The sequence below is a fragment of the Cheilinus undulatus genome, linkage group 11 (genome assembly GCF_018320785.1).
Source record: "Cheilinus undulatus linkage group 11, ASM1832078v1, whole genome shotgun sequence".
Taxonomy (NCBI): domain Eukaryota; kingdom Metazoa; phylum Chordata; class Actinopteri; order Labriformes; family Labridae; genus Cheilinus; species Cheilinus undulatus.
The window spans coordinates 3,204,006-3,225,735 of record NC_054875.1 but is presented as its reverse complement, the minus strand read 5'-3'; the positions used below and the strand labels follow the sequence as shown (position 1 = coordinate 3,225,735).

The 21,730-nt window shown below is 40.2% G+C and overlaps 1 protein-coding gene across 1 annotated transcript in view; it reads right to left on the bottom strand.

Moving 5' to 3' along the window:
- Positions 1–19,242, bottom strand: part of stk35 (serine/threonine kinase 35) — a 35,657-nt gene extending 16,415 nt beyond the window's left edge. The window contains exons 1-2 of the mRNA XM_041799335.1: positions 18,486–19,242; positions 11,665–12,483 (exon numbers count right to left, since the gene is read on the bottom strand). Coding sequence (XP_041655269.1) covers positions 11,741–12,483; positions 18,486–19,059 — 1,317 coding nt within the window. The 5' untranslated portion in view covers positions 19,060–19,242 and the 3' untranslated portion in view covers positions 11,665–11,740. The remainder of the gene's footprint in view (positions 1–11,664; positions 12,484–18,485) is intronic.
- Between the last annotated feature and the right edge of the window lie 2,488 nt (positions 19,243–21,730).

Here is a 21,730-nt window from a genome sequence, read left to right as displayed (position 1 = left end):
ATCGGTGGTTCTCACTCCATGGGGAGATTATCACGGCGTTAAGGGCTTACAGCACATTAGCTTCGACACAACCACCATGAATGGAGACAGCGATGTGGAAAAGATGTGGTACGTGTTATGACGGAGCGTGGTGCGACTTTATGGATCTTTCCTGAACGGGTTGGTGGAGACGGATGCATCACAGGCGTGGAGTTTTATGGAGGAATGGCTTTAAAGTCCAAACAAGCGAGTCTTGACTTTCCTTTTGTTGAGTAAACAGAAGAAAACAAAGCCATGTTTCTACTCCATCATTTGTGCAGGAACTCGTTTATGCAGTTCTGAACCCCGAGGGCCCAGAGGAAATATTTACAAGCTTCTCAGCTACTGAAAGCTCACTTTTACAAGCATGTTGCATAAGAAGGCCGATGCGCTCGTCACACCCACTCCCAAAACAACTCATAAAGGTGGCCTCCCTCAGAAAAGTCCCTCACATAGACCCCCTGCTGCTCAACTCCATTCAGAACATACTGTACCATACAGAGATCTGCAACTCAAACTTCATTTCCTTAAGAGGAGCAGGATTAGGATCCTCTCAGACTTATTTACTTTATTTAAACACTGAAAGATGGAAGATGCATGCAAAAAGGCCTGAGGGCATCTGTATGGATATGTAAGCAGAGGAATTCATGCATGCATCGCAAAGACAACACCCTGAAAATGCCTCAACTTGTTCATGCTGTCAATTAAAGAAATATAAAAAAAGACTCCCAAAGTGAAGCGCGTGGATGGAGGGAGGGCCGGAGCTCACGGCGCTCTGTCCTGGTTTAGACAGAGGCGGCACATGGCAGGCTCATAGGCAGGCAGCGAGAGGACAAAATGTTCCAGACGTGAATCTCCGTAAGCTGTGAACCAGGAGCGGCGAGCGCTCTCATTGTGCAGCAGAGAGAGAGAGAGGGAGAGAGAGGGAGAGAGCGAGAGGAGGAGGGAGGAGGGGTGAGGCAGATGACGAGCAGAGGGATGTCAGAGAGAGAGCGTACATGGTCCTGTTTGGATGCTCAGTGCTCATTTAAAGGGATTTCCTGCTCCTGGTGCATGCATTTAAGGATTCAGCAGAATGAAAAACAAGACATATGTCCTTACATAAGTCAGCAGCACTGTCCAATGAGAACAAAGGCGCTGTTTTTTTTTAAATGCATACTTTTTTGACCTTACTGGACATCACAGAATCCTTTCAGGCCTTATAATAAAGCATGAAAAAGTAGCATCTTTTTCTCTTTAAAGGAACAAATCAACATAATAGATAAAAATCAATTATTCCAAGTGTTTGCATGAATTTGGACAAATCCCCATCGGAATCGTAGCGTTACTGCAGAATTTCACAGGACATATAAACACAAAGATGCTCTGCATGCTCAGTCTTGTTATAACTACGATATCTTCTGAAAATAATCTGTTTTGTGACATTCTAAAATGGTGTTGTTGTGTAAGAAGTTTAAGCAGCATACTTTCACGAAATTGTTTAAATCTAGAGAAATCTCTAACTTTCATATTTGAAAGAGTCGAACATCAAGCAAGTTTAAACTTTTTTTAGACAGTTGTTTAAGCCGAATCACTGCAGCACGGGGCTAAAAATGAATTTACACAAGCAAGCTTCTGTTCAAGCCCCAGACAGACCAACAGTGGTGCACAGTCACTACAGTCGCTATGCACTGTTGAATAGAACTATGACTAAAAATGTTTGTCAACGGCCTTTTTTCCATGACAAAAACTAGACTAAGACTAACAAAAATAGATCTGTGAGGTCTAAAACTGACAAAAAATCATTTTAGCTCCCATCAAGATGACTAAAACTAGACTAAAATGTAATGTAGTTTTCATCGGACATTCAAAATCTTAGATATTTCTCCACTGTGGGTAAGTCTGTCAAAAAAAACAATGCATCTGTATCTATTCTGCCTCTCAGCTGTAGAAAGCAGGGACCCCAGGTTTGGCAGAGTGCAGAGAACACACTACCATGATTTGGTACCAGATTTAGGCAAGAAAATAAATGCTTGGACTAAAAGTAAAGACTAAAATGTGAGGACTTTTTATGGACTAAAATTGACTAAAATCTTTTGGAGTTTTCGTCGACTAAAACTAGACTTAAACTAAAAAGGGTAGAAATGACTAAAATGGGGCTAATACTAAAAGAAATTTCGTCTTAAGACTAAAACTAAGACTAAAATTTTAAAAAGCTGCCAAAATGAACACTGTTGCTATGTTGTTGTAACTACAGCTATCAAAGTTGGAGAGGAAATAGACATGTTTTATCAGTTTACTGTAGGGGTGCACCGATTGCAGTTTCTGTCTGATCACCGATCTTTAAAAAGCTTGACCTGCCGGTTCTGATTTTGGCCGACACCGATTTTTTTAATAACTGACAGCATACACCTTCAATGTTCCAAACTTATGTTATTGTAAAACACTGAACAACACCTGTGAAACAATACAAACTTGTTTTAACTTCACATGAGGTAGTTCTCTCAAATATGAAAGAAAACTTTAGAGCATTGCTGTCCAAACTACTAAATTATATCAGTTCCTTTAGTCTTTCACTTTTCACATTTTAGTAGGTAGAGGTAGATAAGATCGGTAGATAAGATCAGTTTCATATATAGGTATTGGCCGATCGCTGATCCCCCAAAATTAAGGAAATCGACGCAGATCAATCAGTTTACTGTGATGCGCATTAATCATAGCGGCATAAGCAGTCAGTTTCTTGGCTGCTCTTCATATCAAAGGAAAACATGCTGCTGACTGGACTCAGACTGAGCTGTTGTCCTCACATGGGCACTACAACTCAATGCGTGCATTCAAACCAGTGATGACGGTGCTGCAAACATCCCCTCTGTAGCAGAAATCTCACGGTTGACGCTATTGATATTACCACTAGTCAAAATCTTTGCCAAGGAGCCAAGTGGACCTCAGTCAAGTCCACTTGCCCCTTTGATGGAGATTTGGACAGGTACCATGACGGTGCAATGACAGATGCATGCTTACTGTGGTTGGATCCCTGGATGTTGCTGCATGAACGGTGACAGAAAGATGCCGTTCTGTTGCTGTACCTCGTTCATGTTTTGTGTTGCTTACTTGTGATCTACAACTGTTATTCTCCTCCTTATAAAACTCCATCCTCCCATTCCCTAACCCTGTAACACTGTGGCCCCAATAGACATTTTAAAGTTGAGCAGAGATGGAAGCTCATAGCGCATTTTGAAGACATTTATACCACTGCACTGTATCGCAGAGACGTAATGGGGGACAAGGATGTTTTCTCCCTACCTTCAGAGGTAGTATTAGAGGGATACAGAGTCTCAGCGCTGTTCGCATAAATGGTCAGGGATGCATGATATCATGCTGTCATGGTACCAATAAGAATGTCACAAGCTACAGAGACAGAGACCCTCTCAAAGAGATGCACAGTAGTTCAACATTTATGCAAACATTGGGATCAGTTTCTTTGCATTTTCTGGGTTTAAAGAGTTAAAGACGTTTAAGATGGACATTTAATGCAATTCTTTAAATTAAACCCTGAATATACCATTAAACCAATTTAATTTTGCTGTTAGAGATTTAAAATAAAACAAAATTTTGGTGTTTTGGATGTTTGAATACTGACATGGTGAACGTAGATTTTAGGACATTCGTCCAATCATAGACTCGATGACCTCCCATCAGAAACAAAGCGACTCTGATTTGTCGTGTCATCCTTTTCGCCGTTTCTGTCCATGTCACGTCTCCTGGCCGTGCTGTCGTCAGCCGTCCCCTCGGTTAACCAGCTCCTGACATAAATACACCGGGCGCCCCCCCTCCCCTCTGTGTTTACAGCCTCTAATCCCTCCCTCTCCCTCCAACAGATGACAGCTTTTCCCATTGAACCAGAGCACATCGAGGCCCGTTGCGTAACCTCGCTATCCCATCATCCCGCGAGAGAATGAGGCCAATCTTCCAACACGCAACCCCGCCTTTGGAGACAGCTGGGAGCCTGAGAGGCGGTTACGTCACAGCGCCGATAGGAGGGGCCGCGGTTTCTGCAGTGGGGGGGGCTTACAATAAGGGGTTAACGGAGAATGGTCAACACTAATTGTCAAACAAAATGAAGGGCTTAGTGTTGGTCAATGGAGAGTTCAAGTTCAGACAACGGGCGGACGGTTCGGGTCAGTGAACATTCACTCGGCGGCTGATTGATGTGCTGCAAGATGTTTCCGCTCTAAATAACAAACTGAGACAATTAACATCTTACAGGGACACTTTTATTTCCTGCAGAGAGGGACGTTTGTTTTGGGGGGTAGAGGCAGCGTTATATATCCAAAATATTATCGTAGGACGCAGTCAGGCAGACGGAGTCATGTCACTGTTCTCCAAGCAAACATTTTACTACAAAAACTCCAGAAAGAAAGCTTTAAATAGGAATTTATTCATTAAGGGCACCAAGTTAACAATGATTTGTGTTTTAACATGTTATTTTTAATGTATTGTTGTTAGAATTTCCCTGTTTTATTGTTTTTGTCTGAATTTTTGGTTTTCCTCTTTACAGTATTTTATTACAGCACCATTTACTTTGATTATTTTAATGTTTGGAATTTACTGCATTTATTTTCTTTACAATTACATCTATTTATTGTTTCCTTAGTTGTTTTATTTGCAAAAAAAAAGTGCTTTAAAATGTTAAATTCTCTATCTTTTGTTCTGTAACCGTACTTACAACTTCCTAAAATAATCTGTTTTACTAATAACCAAAAATTTAAGGTATAGGATGTGCTGTGCATTGATAAAAATCTTGTATTAATAATAAATCGCATCGTAGACATCACTTTATGTTGACAGAAAAAGCCCTGCAGTCTGAACAGTCTGGTTTATACAGGTAGAAGCGTACCTGAGGGTGCACAGTGAGGTTTAAGGTGAGGACTACTCAGTATTTTGTTTGTCATGCTTAAAAAAACTCAAACAGACACAATTAAGAGAATATAGCTGAATTATTTTAATTGCAATGACTTATTTCTTCTATGTGAAACTTACACAGTTACACTCAAAATATGCCAACTCTGGCTTTAAGACAACTTTGGTTCCTTCTTTTGAACAATCAAAGATGGAAGCAGTTTTATCAATATACAGTTTTTCACCTTAAAATAGTAGACTCACAGCCGATTTCGAGCTTCCTGTTGGCTTATTTTCACATCTGTCATCAAAAAGATCAAACTTTTAAAACTCTGAGCTAATATCCTTGTTCCAAATCAGAGGACAGCTGGACCAATCAGCATCGTTTAAGAAAAAGAGGCGGTACCAACAGGCTGGTTTAGTTTAAGTGACTGCAAGCCTGTAAACAATGGCGGCTGGTGAACAGACGACTGTGGATGCAGCTACAGCAGCAGTTTGATGAGAAGAAGAGCAAAGAAGCACAGTGGAAGCTTTCCCCACTGGGAAGGATGTTTTTGCTCTTCTGCTGAACGGCTTTGGTTAAAGTTTGATTCACCAACTGGCTCCACTGGCAATGAAAAATCCTGGATTGACATGAAAACAGCAATACCCAAAGTACGGCTGAACGATTTGCAAAAATATATTATCTATTTTTCAACAAATTCAATATGAGGGTGCAACAAGATTTAAGCTATAAAGGAGGCGGCTGGGGGAGGTGAAGCTTTGCTAGCAGCAGCACAGTGCATCAGCATTAATTCAAGCAGGGAAGTACTTCATACTTAAATGGACCGCTGTGTCAACACTTTATTGTTTGCATAATGTGCATAAAATCTCAAAAAATGAATATATCAAACTGTTATTTCGACACATTTCAAGTCAAAAAAACACTGCAACTTCTGCCATTTGAAAGTTGCAGCAGGCCATATTGCAATTCAATATAATTTGCGATTACTCGCCCAGCCCTAATCCAAAGCCTGCCCTTAGGCACGTCTACGCCTATTTCTAAGTCGCTCTGCTTGGCCCTAAGTTTATTTGTCAGACAGAGCATTCATCCAATCAACCTCCAAGTCTTATTTTGAACCATGGAGGTGTTAATCAGTCCATCTGGCCTGTCAGGTTACTTTTCAGAGGAAGTGCACACGGCTTCAGGGCTGGTTTACATGCCAGCCTTCAGCCAAAAAGAATCCAGTTAGCCTGCCTCAGTACTGTGTGATTAGGCTAAGAGAGAGAAGAGGACGGTGACAGATGAAGCTAAGAAGAGAAAAATGGAGAATCAACTAAGCAAAAGGCTGGGCTAGAGTAAATATTAAGACATAGGAAAGAGCTTTGCATAGCAGGAGACTTAAAGTCTGATGCTGGGCTGGTTTATGTACTTTGCTGTTGGATGGATGAGTAATGAGCGTATACTCCATATGCAAACAGGTTGCAAACAACTGGCTGTCAATGCCAGTCATATTGCACCACATCTGGGACTAGTACTGCGCCTTAAACACCGACATGGTTCTCTGAACGTCGCTGCAGCTTCAACAAAGATGCTGTGAGACTTTGCTTGTTGCACATCATCTATGCTGTTTCCTAACGGTGCTGAGATTTTGGACGCAAAAGTGCACAAAACCAAATTTTTCAAAATTATTGCTAGAATATTCCACTGCACAGATAGTTTGAGGACTTGACTGTCTGTCAGTTTGACTTGAGGACTTCTTCCAGGTAAAAGTGAACACTTTGTGACTCTGGGAAGATAACTAACAGGTAAAAACTCATCAGTAATCCAACCAAAATGTGATTCAGGCAGATAATGAGCATGATAAAGGAGGCACTGTGTCACAAATATCAGGATATGCAGGATCAGCTTACTTCCTTTAAACAAATTTGCATCATAACATCTATTTTAAAATGCTCCACAAGAGGAATTGAATTTTGTCCCACATATTCTGCTCTAGTTTAACTTTAATGAGATTTTTGTGAGACAATAATATTGTTTATTCTGAAGGGTTGTTTTTTATTTTAAGAGAAGAAATGAAAAGCAGATTGCAATAAAATTTCAGAGAGCTTTGTGCAAATTCAATCACTCATCTTTGTGCACCACAAATAAAAGTTTTAAGAGCAGAAATTCAGTAATCGACTGCTTCTGAAAGTCAAAAATGTGCAGTGTCAGCAAAAAAAAAAAATGAACCTTGCATCCCTAAACATCAACAGTAAGTGTGAGATAGTGTTCCAGAATTTTTACACGTTAAACTCTAGAAATTATTTGCAATTGGAGATTTTTTTGCATTTTGTGATCAAACTGAATCAACAGAAACAGTGACATTAACCATTAATACAGCTGTATCATTTGCATTTAACAGCCTGGTTTGAGCCTTTGCGGCTTAGTTGATGCAAAATAGATGTTCCTGTGAAAATGAAACCACTGCCATGATCTGGTCTCCTGCCAGATGCAAATCAACATCTGAACTTGTGACCAAGAATAATGTGGCTAAATCCATTAGCAAAAAGAGCAAGAAACAAGTGTTGTTCATGCACCGGTCTGATGGAAATAAGCCAAACTTTAAGTGTTTAAGTGTCGGTTAAAACAGCTTAATAGCACACATAGGAGCAACCTGAAGCCAGTTTCCCGTGTTTTCATAAGAGCTGTGATTAAATGTCAGAAGTGATTATGAACTTGATTAACCTCACTTACAGTACACGACAAGCTCAGGCATCTGTGCCAAATACCAGCGTTTTCTGCTTCGCTCTCTCACAACACGCCCTGACTGCGTGATTCATTTAACGCTGTGTTTGCCCTCAAGCTCGGGTCGCACCCTTCGTGCTTCCCAGTACTGCTCCTGCCAATCCTCACCTCCACTTTTATATTTGTTCATTCACTCTCTCTGCCGTGCCTGTGGACCAAATGATTAACTCTATAAGCATCCTGTTAACCGTATCAGTCGCTCTGGGTTTGGCGTCCTGACGTCAGCGCTCTGCAGCAGTTACTTTCACTCCTGGTAATCCTGTTTCCTCGACGGTGACATGGGAGGCTTTGGTAGAAACCAGGAGCAGCGGCGAGGCTTAGGAACTATTTGGAGAGAGGGCCAAAGTGTCGTCTGACATCTTGTCAAAGCCTGCGAGTTCCCACGGCTTCTTAAACCTGACCGTTCCCATTCATTCGTTATTTTCCTTCTGTGGCTTTTCGGAAATTAAAGTTCTATTTTATCACAGCTTGGATCTTATTTTTGCGTAGGAGGAACAATAACATTTTACTTAACTAGCTACTTCCTGCTCAAACTTTGACTTTTTGTACTTACAGTCGTTCTTTTCTAAAATGAGGCAACCATGCCCAATTAAAGGGCTTATGTAAGGGTAATATACACTTCTTTTTAAGCCCTGGACTCTACTTTTGCATCTTTTAGGGTCTAATGGCCAAGAAAGTATCATGAGTTTTGGAAATGCTTCAGAATATAGTTTCAGCCTGCAGCCATGATGGGCTGTGATAGCTGCAATGCAATCCTTTGGGGCAAATAACACCAAAGTGTGCAACTAAATTGTTGTTTTTATTACCAACGGGCTCCAGTTGTGTTTGGCAATAGTGCAGAGAGGATGCCTACAGGGATAGACTTTCTGCTTGAGACAATATCGGGGACAGACTACATGTTTAAAGCACGATTAAAGCCCAGTCCAGCATTCTGAGGGTTTTTCCTACAAGTTTTTAGGGTGGATCTATCTGCCCTACTGGCTGTGAGTAAAAATGGCATGTGGGAGGACATTTCAGGAACAAAGGCAGTAAACCATAATCACCAGTACTTAACAACACCATTGCATGTTAAACCAGTGACGCTGCAGCCGCTGACCGGGGCAACAGAGGTTAATGGTGTCAGCTGAAAGGAAGATTACCTGTTTTCAGCCTTGGGTCACCACCGGCCGGTGTCCCCTTTTAGCCAGTGAAACAGCAGCCTGTGTCACTGGTTTTAATTCCCACTAATCACAACACAAACTCACTTCCCTGACTGGACCTCCTCTCTGAGTAAGAGTGGATAAGTCAATGAAATTAGCTGCTGTTGTTGTTTCTTTATTAAGGATATAAATGCAGCTTCTTCAGTAATTAAAACCAACTATTTTTATCATGCAATCCTTCAGAGCAATTAAAGGCAATTAAAGGATGTTTACTGAAAAGGTTGTCTTCCCTCAGAAAGGCTCACATTGTTATTCTGAGTGTCTGAAAACATTACAGGAAGGAACCCTGCAGAGACAGGCCTTTTTTGATGGAATAAAGATGCTTTTCTAACCAGAAACAGCTGTTACATCGCTCTGCTCAAAGCCAACAAACTCCACAGATGAAATGAACAATTTTAAGCAGGAGAACACAGAAGTTTCTAGTCTATTGTTACCTCAGTCTGGTAGTTATTTTATGCTTCTATGGTTCTAATATGACACTATTATGAAAATGAAGTAGCAGCCTTATTTTCTTGACGTTGAAAGAGCAGTGTTTTCTTCTTCGAGTCCGGTAGTTTTGGAAAGAAAGGATGTGGTAGCTGGCACCAGAATTATTAACATCAGGATCTATTTTCATTAATCCAGGCTGTCAAAAGCTCCATCAATAATAGAGGACAGCTGACTGCCACTTGTAGCCCTTGTTGCCATGTTGTCATTCTGCTCTACAGCTGTGATGTAAACAAGGACATTGAACAGATTGAATTGTTAGCATCTCACAGGAACAGCAAGGTTGGAAACTGACCTAGAAAATCAGGGATAAGGCATAGACTCTAGAAAATACTGGTCAAAATCTGAGTGATGTCGAGGCTTTCGAGTCCAACCTTCAGCCTTATCAAAAACGCTGTCTCACACTACCTTTGCATCAGTCTAGAAACTTCTTTAAACCAAAACAGAGGATTTATAAAACAGTCCTTCCTTTGTGTTGACTGTCCTTTGTTGGCAACTTTTGGAAAAGTTGTCAACAAACTATGACCTTCTATTTGGCAAAAATGGAGGGAGAAAGCTCCAAGCATCCCTACCTTTACCTACATCCCATCCTCGTCTTTAAAGATGATGTCCCCCTTTTATGTCTATGTAACATATCACCTTTGTCTCTAAAGATATCATCCTTTAATGTCTATGAAACATAACATTTTTGCCTTTGAAGATGATGTCATCTTTAATGTCTAGGGACTGTTCCAACTGTGCCCTTAAGGATGAGTCATCCTTTATTGTCTATATAACATTCTATCTTTGTATTAAAAGATGATGTCATCCTTTAATATCTATATAACATTTCATCTTTGTATTTAAAGATGATGTCATCCTTTAATGTCTATATATAACATTTCATCTTTGTCTTTGAAGATGATGTCATTCTTTAATGTCTATATAACATTCTATCTTTGTCTTTGAAGATTACATAATCCTTTAATGTCTATATAACATTTCATCTTTGTCTTTGAAGATGATGTCATTCTTTAATGTCTATATAACATTCTATCTTTGTCTTTGAAGATTACATCATCCTTTAATGTCTATATAACATTTCATCTTTGTCTTTGAAGATGATATCATCCTTTTAGTGTCTATTAAATATAATGTTTTTGTCTTTGAAAATGATGTCATCCTTTAATGTCTATTAAACATAACGTTTTAGTCTTTGAAGATGATGTCATTCATTAATGTCCATATAACATTCTATCTTTGTCTTTGAAGATGATGTCATCCTTTTAGTGTCTATTAAATATAACGTCTTCGTCTTTGAAGATGATGTCATCCTTTAATGTCTATATTAACGTTTCCTTTTTGTCTTTAAAGACGATGTCATCCTTTCATGTCTATATTAATGTTTCATTTTTGTCTTTAACGATGTCATCCTCTCATGTCCATATTAACATTTCATTTTTGTCTTTAAAGACGATGTCATCCTTTGATGTCTATTAAATGTTTACATTTTTGCCTTTGATGATGATGTCATCTTTTATGTCTATGAATCTTTGCCCTGAAGGACGAGTCATCCTTTAATGTCTATATAACATTGTATGTTGCCTTTAGGGACAATGCCATCCTTTTGTCAATATAACATTCCATCTCTGCCTTTTGCATACAGGCTGGCTTGTAGTCACACCAGCCACGGCCCTTATTATGCATACTACAGCCTTCTGAACATACCACATTGGCCTCATTTGACAACAATGGAGGTTGCTATTTGGGATAGAGTTGTACAAAAAGTATTTCAGGTCATACTCTCATATAAACAGTTGACTGAACCACCAAGTTACTTCATTCAGCACAGTCTTGTGGATGCTAACCTGCAAGGAGGACTGATGGAGCTAGCACTGTTTGGCAAACCAACCTCCTATCAGAGTGTTTTTGTTTTGTATTGTTTATTTGCTTTTGACTTCTGGCTGAATTGATTTAAATCTTGCTTTTAACTAGTTTTGGAATAATTTACCTTGGAAAAACCTCTCCTCATGTTAAGAAAAATGATCTGACTGGTATATTTCTGTCAGGATTCTTTCTGTAATGTTGTCAGGTGCTGAAAATAACAATCTGAGCCTGTCAGTGGTAATACAAGAACTCCCAGTTGCTTCATTTTGTAATTGCCCTCAAGGACTGCATTGTGGCTATTTTAGCCTGCTTGTAGTGATTGTTTCTGAACCTTTTAGTCATTTAGACCCCAACTGGGTCTAAGTTCAATAATATCGAAATTCAAGAAAACAACACAAGAGTTTGAAGCAGCATGACAGAAAATGTTAAGTTTTAAGGAGTGGAGCTTACCTGGGAAGGTAAGGGGTCCCTTCTTTCACTGGTTGGGTTAAAAAAAGGGAGGGGGGGTTGGGGGACGTGGAGGCTGTCACGCTGCACACGTGACTTGGTCCATCCGCACCTCCAGCTGGAAGGCGTCTGGCCGATCCTGAGGGTTGACTGCGAGCATGTCCTTGAGGAGTTTCTTCACGCCCTCGGACATGGAGCTTCTGGCCTTCTGCGGGATGTGCAGAACCATCTTTGGGTTCTCCAGCAGAGCCTCGCCGACAGGTACAATCTCTGAGCCCTGCCGGATGTAGGTACCCAGCAGTTCACGCTTGGTCTCCGCATCGATGAAAGTGATGCGCTCCAGCATCGCCCAGATGATGATGCCCAGGGCGAAGATGTCGGCCTTGGCTGTGTAGTGCCCCTCCCACACCTCTGGGGCCATATAGAAGTCCGAGCCACAAGCCGATGACAGCCAGAACTTATTTATGTTGACGATATTGTTCTGGTTGCTGCCTTTACCGCCCGCTCCTCCTGTAGGAGTATCTTCCATGTTCTTGGAGTTCATGCCAGCACAAACTTTACTGAGGCCGAAGTCAGCCACTTTGAGAACGGGTGAGCCGGAGGCCTGGGAGATGAGGATGTTATCAGGTTTCAGATCACGGTGGACAATGTTGTTTTTGTGGAGGAAGGCTACGGCGCTCGTCAGCTGGCGCATGAAGCTCCGGTTGGTGTGGGGGTCGGGGCGGCGGGACAAGATGTACTGGTTGAGGTCTCCACCCTCGCAGAACTCCATGACGAACCAGAGATAGCACGGCTCCTCGGGGCAGCCAAGGATGCGTTCCCCTGCAGCGTGCAGATTGAAGATGGACAGATTAGATAGATAGCAAGTCAAACTGGGACATTCAGACTGTTAAAACCAGTTCAAAGCAGTGGCAAGTGAACAGACAACACTAATGAATCATATGATAGTCATATGCCACCTCACTGTCATTTCAGCTATGAATGAACCATTTTGTTCTCTAAATTAGCCATCAAACACAACTCTAACTTATGGGAATTAGTTATTACAGGTCCAGTGCATTAACAAAACAAATCTGCCCCACGTTTTGGCAGAAAAAGCCACAATCTTAGACGATTTTAAAGACTTCTGCTTTCCCCACGATGACATAACACCATTGAAACTGGTTTGTAATCGCGTGCAACAGATGATATCACAGTTATGATGAGCACATGTTCACAGAGCTTCATCGCGTGTGATGTTTCAAACCACAGAACTTTTCAGGGCTGACAGCAGATTTCACACGCAATCAAAACAGCCTTGTTGTCACTGACATGACAGCAAGATTCTCAAAAAGGAAGTGGGGTAGCCTGAGTGGTAAACCATGTGGATCCTGATACAACCCGTCCCATATTAAACTGCAGCGGTAGATGACGATGTAAACAAACAAACTATCACGCACCTATTCACTTTTAGCCCTGAGGATGCTCAAAGGAGGACTACAGATAAAGAATATTGTATTTTTGTTGGCATATCTAATCGATTTAGCTGTGAAAGTGTCACTCACATCTGTCCTGAGAAGTAAACCCAGTAAAACTGAAAGTATACGCTGTAAAAATACTCCTGTCAGCGCTGTCTGGCTGACTCAGACTTTCAAACATCCTCAAACATAACTCAGCCTTTCCCTCATTCTCTTCTCTCTGCTGTTTATCAGCCATCATATATGGGAACATAATGTTCTTTTAAATGTTTACAAATATACTTATTGACATTTTACAACTTCCATGTTATTTAATGCATGTTTTTGAAAACTTGTTTTAACGCAAGCCCACAAAAAGCTTCAAAGGGTGCAAAATGTGCAGATTTAACAAGATTTAAGTGTTTTCTCCTTTTCTCCTGCCTCATCTTTACATATTTTATTGTTTTTACTCATTTATTTGCTGAAAATTGTTTCTATAATCTGGATTTTGCATATATCGTCTTGCTATTTCTTCCCACATTGTTTTTCCTCAGGTTCAACTGCGTTAGCGGGTGTGATGTTAGCCTGATATTCTCTATACAACATGGCTAACATTACAAGCTAGCGCCGCCAGCCTTCGTTCCTCTTTGCAGATTAATATCGTACTTTGAGATGTGGCCTCTTTTCACTTCAGGTGGAAGTTACATCAACCCTTGAGCGCATACATACCACTTTATTTCCATTTACTACTTCTAAAAACTGCCATACCACGCTGTTCCTACCACATGCTAACCGCTAAGTCACCCCTGAGCTTCTCATGTCTACATCTGTGAAGTGCCAGCAGGAAGGCAGCAGCCATTACAGCGGCCTCTAGTGGCAGGGGGCACATTACAGTTTAAAAGAGCATTACAGACTGGGATTTAAAGCCTGTGTTTATAAAAAATCAATCTCAATCTTTGTTCTCTTCATTAGTTCAAGAACCTGGGAACACGCTCTGTTTAAGCTGTAGCACAGCCATCCGTCACTTCTGGCTAACGTAGCTCCACTACTAGCTACTACCATGCTACTGTAATGCTGTTACCTAGAAGTAAACAAGCACAGTGAACGAGGGGCTTCAATAGCACCTTTTAGAACCAGTGTGGTTTAGCCATATTTAGATCTACATAATGGAAATATAATTATTCAGGGTTTGTGTCAGCTCAAACTTGCTTATTACCTCTTGACTGGAGCACCAACCACATACAACACAGGAATGTGGGCAGATCCCTGCAAAGAGGACTGAGGGCTGGAAGTGTTAGCCCCGCTGCTGTTTTAGTCTTGCTTCTTCATGTCATTGAAATGCACTTTAGCTGCTCTAACTCTGTTAAAATGGCACATGTGTAAAGATTTATCATTAATTATATTCATAAGGTTGTCAAAAATGCCAATATTTTGAAACTTTTCCAATAACAAGGTTTTAAACTGATAAAATTGTCATTGTTTTAGTGATTAATTGTATCTTAGAGTAGGGATGTGCACAACCTTGCTAGTTGGTTCAAGGATTACTTTCAGTTAAACCAATTCTTAGAACTGTTTATAAACCTGGGACAGCAATCCTGATGCAACGCTCTTTCCAAGTTGTGGCACAGCTGCCTGTCAGTACTAACTACTCTAGCTCCAGTGCTAGTTACTACCAAACTCTTAAATTACTCTTCTATCCAGAAGTAAACAAGCACATTGAACGGAGAGCATCGATAGCACCTTTGAGGACTGCAGTTTGGCAGTATTTAGATGCACACAAAGGGGCTAAACGTATTCATGGCTTGTGTCAGCTCAAACTCACTTATCACCACTAGACTGTAGCAATGAGAGAACACATACAACACAGGAATGTGAACATTTGCCTGCAAAGAGGACTGAGGGCTGCAGGCGCTCGCCTTGCTGCTGTTGTCCTTCTATTTCTTCATGTCACTGAGATGCACTTTGGCTGCTCTAACACCATTCAAATGGCCTGAGTAACGTTTAATCCTTAGTTTTAATTGTCTAAGTTGTCAAAACTGTTGATATTTGGTGCTTGTTTGATACTTCAGGGTTCATAAGGAGACAATCTCTGTTATTATGATGAATTATGGCATGTAGTAGAAGAAATCTGTTTATTAGTATGGGAAACAGTAAAACAGCTGCCCGTCGTTGGTGGCTGACAAGCTGCCATAATGCTCTTCTAGCCAGAAGTAAACAAGCAAAGTGAACTGTTATCATCAATAGCACCAATTGGGATCAATGCATTCTGGAAGTATTTACCTCTAGATAAAGTTTATCATGGTGTGTGTCCATTCAAACCCCTGCATTATCATTCTTCTGAAGCAACAAGTGACCACATTAAACTGAGGATGTGGACGTTCAACTGCAAAGATGATTGGTGCCAGCGCTGCTAATATTAGTATCACAAACCAATCCCACATCACTGACCTGTTGATTTAATTCAATAAGACTTGCCCTGAATCTGACCTAGAGCTGAGTGATTCTGAGAAATTGTAATCATTGTGACCTGCGCATCAATTTTGATAGGATGTGTGGCATTAGAGAGTGATGTTTTATATCATTACTCTATTTTTGCTTTAAAAACACATTCAATGGTTACTGAAAGGGTATAAACATGAATGTTAAGTGTGGATTTTTACAATTTCTGCACGACAAAGATAATTCATTCTTACACCTGTGTATAAAACGTGCACCAGGATGTCTGCTGCAAAATATTTAAACTAAAAAGGTGCCTGAAATGGGTGTTTGACACCCATTTCACCTCAAAGAGACACTGCACCTCCTGCAATTTGAAAATAGCAAAAAGCCTTACTGCAGTTGCAGTAAAATTTTAATTAACTGTGCAGCCCTGATGTGAACTAAAATCACTTAATTGCCTCCATTGGGGGAATTTGTCTTGGATTCTTCTGTGCTGCACACATTTTCTGCCTCTTTTGAAGTATCAGTAGGAGAATCCAGGTCACAAAAAGAGTAAAATGCTAAAAAGTAGTCACCTAGGAATGCCCCTACCTAATAGTATGGGAACTTTATCAACTGTTTCATTAGATAGCTGCATAAGTGAGGAATGATTCCAGCAAATTTGCTGAAATTTACAAACACTAAATAGATTGCAAAATACAGAAATGTTTTGATCTTAACTGCCAAACTTGATGCAAAAACATTGACATCATTTAGGAACTGAACTTGCCTCAGTACTTTGTGCAATCTAGTAAGTGCGCCCAAGTTTGCTGCCAATTTTTGGCGATTTGAGACAAGAAAGTTCCCAGAACCAGTAGCTCAAGACATGTGATTTTTGCTTCTGTGGAATCAAAACAGATACTGATATTGTTTGATTTTCACTTTTATCATATCACACTGTGACAACTCTTACTTTCATATCTTAAAATGTTTATATAAGCTTATTTTTCACCTCCAGAAGCTTGTTTTTCCCACACTTTCACTTCACAAAGTCATCTTTCTGATCAGATTTGTGGTTCAAAGTATAAAGCACATAAATCTATTCCATGCATGTTATTTAAACTTTTCTCCCCCCTCTTCCCACAGCTCTCAGAGGAATGTCACTGGTAGAAACCAGCTTTCAAAACGTGCAAACAGCTCTCCTCCCCCACCCTGACCTGCCCTGGTGATCTCCTCTCTCTCAGCTGCTTTACTTAACTCAGTTTAGTGAACCAAGACAAAGGCTAAAAGAGGGCATTTAGACCAAAAACAAGACCTCATAAACGTGCAACAAACGTGCTGACATGGTCACTTTAAAAGACCTCAGCTGAAGGTCAATACATCAATACTCAAACAGCCTGGTTATAAAAAGACACAAAACAAAATCTGTGCTCTTCTTCTGTTATATCACTGCATTTAAACAGCAAACATCAGCATGTAGTTTGAATAATGCCGGTCATCTTAAAGAGGGCTTACCTAACAGCTTCACTATATCTATAGGGTCCTCTGTTCAATAACAAAGGAGCTGATAAGTAGGTCAAACTCACTGATGACAACAATGGCAAGAAGTGATCAAAAAAGTGCTTTTAATATAATAAATCAGCAGTTTTTCCACATAACATCCAACATCCCACTGTAACACCATTGTTTAGAGTCCAAATAGTCAGTCAACAAGCAATGTGTTAACATGTTGCCAAGTAGTACACTGTGTCCTCTTGTGAGCTGAGGGAAACACAGTGTACTCTCTGTGCCTTCTATAGGCAACGTATAGCACATGCATACGTCACTGGCACATACAAGGCTGCAGCAGTGCATGCTTTAATTCACAAAATTATCTATTTTTAAATGAATGAGCTGAATTTAAAAACTGCTTATTATAATCCATGCAGAAAACATTTTGTTTCAAAGCAAGCATAAAAAGCAAGCACAAGCAGTGCATGCTATAAACAACCTTATAATATAGACACTGAGCTACATCATAATGATAAGCTTCTACTGTTTATTTTAATATGTGGCTGAGCGTGCTTCTGGAAACTTGTGCCACGATTAAAGCCACATCCAACAGTCCCATCCTGCATGTTTACATAACTACAAACCATGTTAACCTACTTTAGGACACATTTAAAGTGATTTTGTTCAATAAATCAAACTTTATGCTTGGATTTTGAAGGTTAAAAATCCAAATTTACTCCATGAAACTTGTTTCGCAAATGTAAACACTTTTTTGACTAGTTTAGACTAGTTTCTCCTGTTATTTTTGAGCTTCAAGTGTTCTTTCATAATCATCAGTGGTAGGTTTTAGCAGAGCCGAACAAAACATCGAGTTCTTCAGCGATATTCATTTATTTTAAACTATATAGGGTAAGAAAATCACGTTTTCACAATTTAAGATCTTGTTTATTCAAAAAATATAGATGCTAGGCCTACTACTCAATAAAGTGATAGTTGACAGTAGGGTCCAGGACCAGATCTTGATGTTTTCTTGCTGCACAGGGATACATGATACAAATCATATCAGCTTTATTTATCACAAAACAGAGAGGGTATAACCAAAATTGCTCAAACAAGCTGGCAGCATTAGTAGAAGCATTAAGAATGGCATCTATCTTAGTTTAGATTCAGATATAGATATGTAAAGATATTAATTTAAAAATATACTGTTGCATCTTAAAACCATGCTGTATTTCCCAGCCCTACTAGAAACTACATTAAACCAACTTTCACAGTGAATTAATGTAGAAAAGATCATTTAAATTTGTATTTTAAGACTTAAGAGTGTAGATTCCCTCTTTGAAACTTGTTTAAAGGCTAACAAAGCTATGTTTTCTTGAGCTAAACCCACTTTCTTTGGGGTTTTGAAGCTCCAAGAGTTGGTTCGTTGTCAGTGGTATCCTATAGGTGCTAGTAATGAAGTAAACACGTCATGCTCACCTTTCAGAGAGGTCTCCACCAGCCTTAGGTACTGTTTGGACCTCATGTTCCCATGGCTCATCTTCTGGGCCATCCCTTTCCTCTGCAGGACGCATTCCTCCAGTTGGACCACATTCTGGTGTCGGTTCTCCAGGCTCGTCAAAGCCCAAAACTCAGCCAGGGCAAGCTCTACATTTTCGGGGGCATCGCATTGGAGCCTCTTCACCGCCACCCTGGCTCCTGTTTTGCGGGCTATAGCTTCATAAACCACCCCATAGCTGCCCCTGCCGACCTCCCGGAGCAGGCTGTACCGAGGGGCGACCACCACGGGGGGCTCCAGGCGCTCATTTCGGACAAAACTGATGGAGAAGCAGTCGTCGTCCTCCTCCTCCGCCTCCATGGGCGCAGTGTGGTTGTTGTCCTCCAGGGTGCGAGAGCGAAGCACTTTCCCCACCTCCCGCTTCATCTTCGCGGCCACGCTCCGCCTGCAACCCCGCAGTCCGACCCCGATACCTCCACCTCCGCCGCCGCTTACCTTTCTCCTCTTCTTCCCGTCGCGAATATCCATAACTTCTTCTTTGTTGAAAGTAAGCATGAAGGCAGGACGTGTTTATCTTTCATTACTTTAACTCAAACTTCGTTATTTTGACGTCCTGCCGTCTTCCTGCGTGCTACGGTGGAGCTGAAACGCCAGTCTACCTCGGTTTGACCGTTTTTAGCGTTTAAAAGGAGAAAAAAAGCGAAGAAGAAGAGCTACAGGCAGCACAGCTGTAGGAACTAGTTCACCTTCATTACAAAATGTTCCAGCAGCACCGCGGTACACGCAGGGAACAGAGGGCGGGCCTTAGCGCTACTCTAGCGGCCGCTGATTGGCTGAGAGGGAAAAACAGCTCGCGACGATCCTGAGAGGAGGAGAGTAGCGCGAGCGCCACATGTTTGTATTTATTTCGATTTTAAAGCATTTAAGGCTCGTTTTTAATGTAGATTATTGTGTCAAATAATACATTTATCTGATAAATACTGAAATGAATTGCAACAAAGGTCCATGTTTGTTTCAAAATAAGCTAAAAGCAGCGGAGGGGGGCGGGGCTCGGTCATTTAAATGAAGCTCTTCTTGAACAGGGCGGGGTCACGTGTACTCAGGCATGGACGGAGACAGAAGAGTACACATCGATCAGTGACAAAATGAGAACAAAGACGCACAAGGAGGGAGAAAAATCACTTTATTGTGACTTTTACCCTGCCAAATTTATATCAAAAATAAAACAATAAATATTTTTACTACAACTCATTTCCCTTTATGATTCCTCCGGGTTTTATCCCCACAGTTTGTGGTCAAATGCATTGATTTGTGATCCAGTGTTGTTTTCTTTTAGTTAAAAATATGCATGGATCAGTGACATGACATGCATAATTTCCTTTTGCAAACAAAAAACTGTTAATGGCATATATCGACTTTTTTTATGAAACCTACTTTGTTTGACAACATTTTCAGCATATTTAGATTCTATCATTAATTTCATATTTTGACATCTCAAACCTTAAACATGTCAGGTGGCAAAACTGTCTGAGTAAATGAACAGATTATTGACACTGTTAGAAATCACATTTTTATTGGCATAAATTAAAATTACAGTACTCTTGCCTGATATAATGGTTTAAATTTTTGAAATAAATGTATTGAGATGTATTAAAATGTTTTATTTCAAAGTTTAGTAAGGTCATTGAAAAACTTTTTTCTCTAAATTTGCAAGTCCTTAAGTGTCAGGTTGCAACTGCAATCATGGGACTTTTATTTTGAAATGAAGTGATAGAAAAAAAAGAAGACTGTGGTATAATTTTATGGATCTGTAACTCCAGCCAGGCCTGCCCACAGATTTGGTTGGCCCCTGATAAACCCAGAGAATGGGACTTTTCCAGTTGTGATTCATTGGATCTGTAGCACTGGTGCTAGCATCCTGACAAAAGTTCTTCAAATCTGGAGCTGAAAAGTGTGTAAACTTATTATCAGGGTAAGATGTTGAAATTATTTATTTTCGCAACTCATTTTAACCAATTTTTAAGCCCATTTTGCCACTATTACTTGCCCCTTTTCATCAGTTGTGCCCATTTCTGCAACTTTTTACACATTTTTCCATTTCTTAACCAACTTATGCTACTTTTAGACCCTATTTTACATCCGTTTCCACCTACTTTTGTCTCTTTCTGCCCATTTTTGCCACTTGTACCCACTTCTACCCTTGTTTCTGCTGGTTTTTGCCACTTTCCAACTGTTTTTTTCCTCTGTTGTTTAAAGAAAAGTGGTTTATATTTTTTAGAAGGCCTTTATATCATGACATAAATAAATATTGTATTTGCTGCTCTGATAAGTGCGGTTGTTTTTCAGACAGAAAAATGAAATAAAATATGGTTATCGTAGCTTAACTTGGACCATGATTTTTCTGACCTCCATGGGCCCCCATTTGGCTGGAGCCAAGGAAGTTCCCCCCTTATGGGCTTCCTTGTGGTCAATCAATGTAAAAATATATGTGTACACTTTCTTACAAGAACAACAGTAAAAGCATGTTTCTGAGTACTTGCCTGATTATTTTAAATTAATGTAAATATCAGATGGTACAGCCATTGTTTCAGGTGGTGAAACTGCAGAAAAAAGTCACTATATGAAATATTCAATACAATTCAAAGCTCTGAGCATATTTATTTGACTTCTAAGGAGGTAAAGGAGCTATTACAATCTTTTCTACCTGATTAATTGCTAAGCAGGTGCACTTATCATATCAGGTAGTACAACACTGTCAAACAGCACATTTTTATTTCACCATTAAAAAATAAAATCAGGTTCCACATTCTAACTAGAACAAAAGTAACCTCATGTGTCTGAGCTTTTACTTGTTTGTGATGATTACAGCTAAAAATTCTTAAAAATCCCAAACCCACAGGCCTAAATCCAGATATAAGAACATTAATGATTAAAATATGCTTTTAAAACGTGTCCTTGTTTTTGACGGCAAACCTCGACCCCCACTTTAGTGTCCTGTGACCTTTCAGGGGGGTTTGACCCCACTCTGGGAGCCACTGCCTTTGACCACAGAGCAACAGCCCATTGTCACTGAAAATCTCCTTTTTACAAAAGTTTCCTCACCAAAATAGGCAGCAGTCTGCAGAATTTTTAAAATGCAATCACAAATATATGAAATAAGTGAAACAGTAAAACTGGTAGAAATCAACCATAGCTAAACAGAAAATAATATTTAAGCTTATGTCTC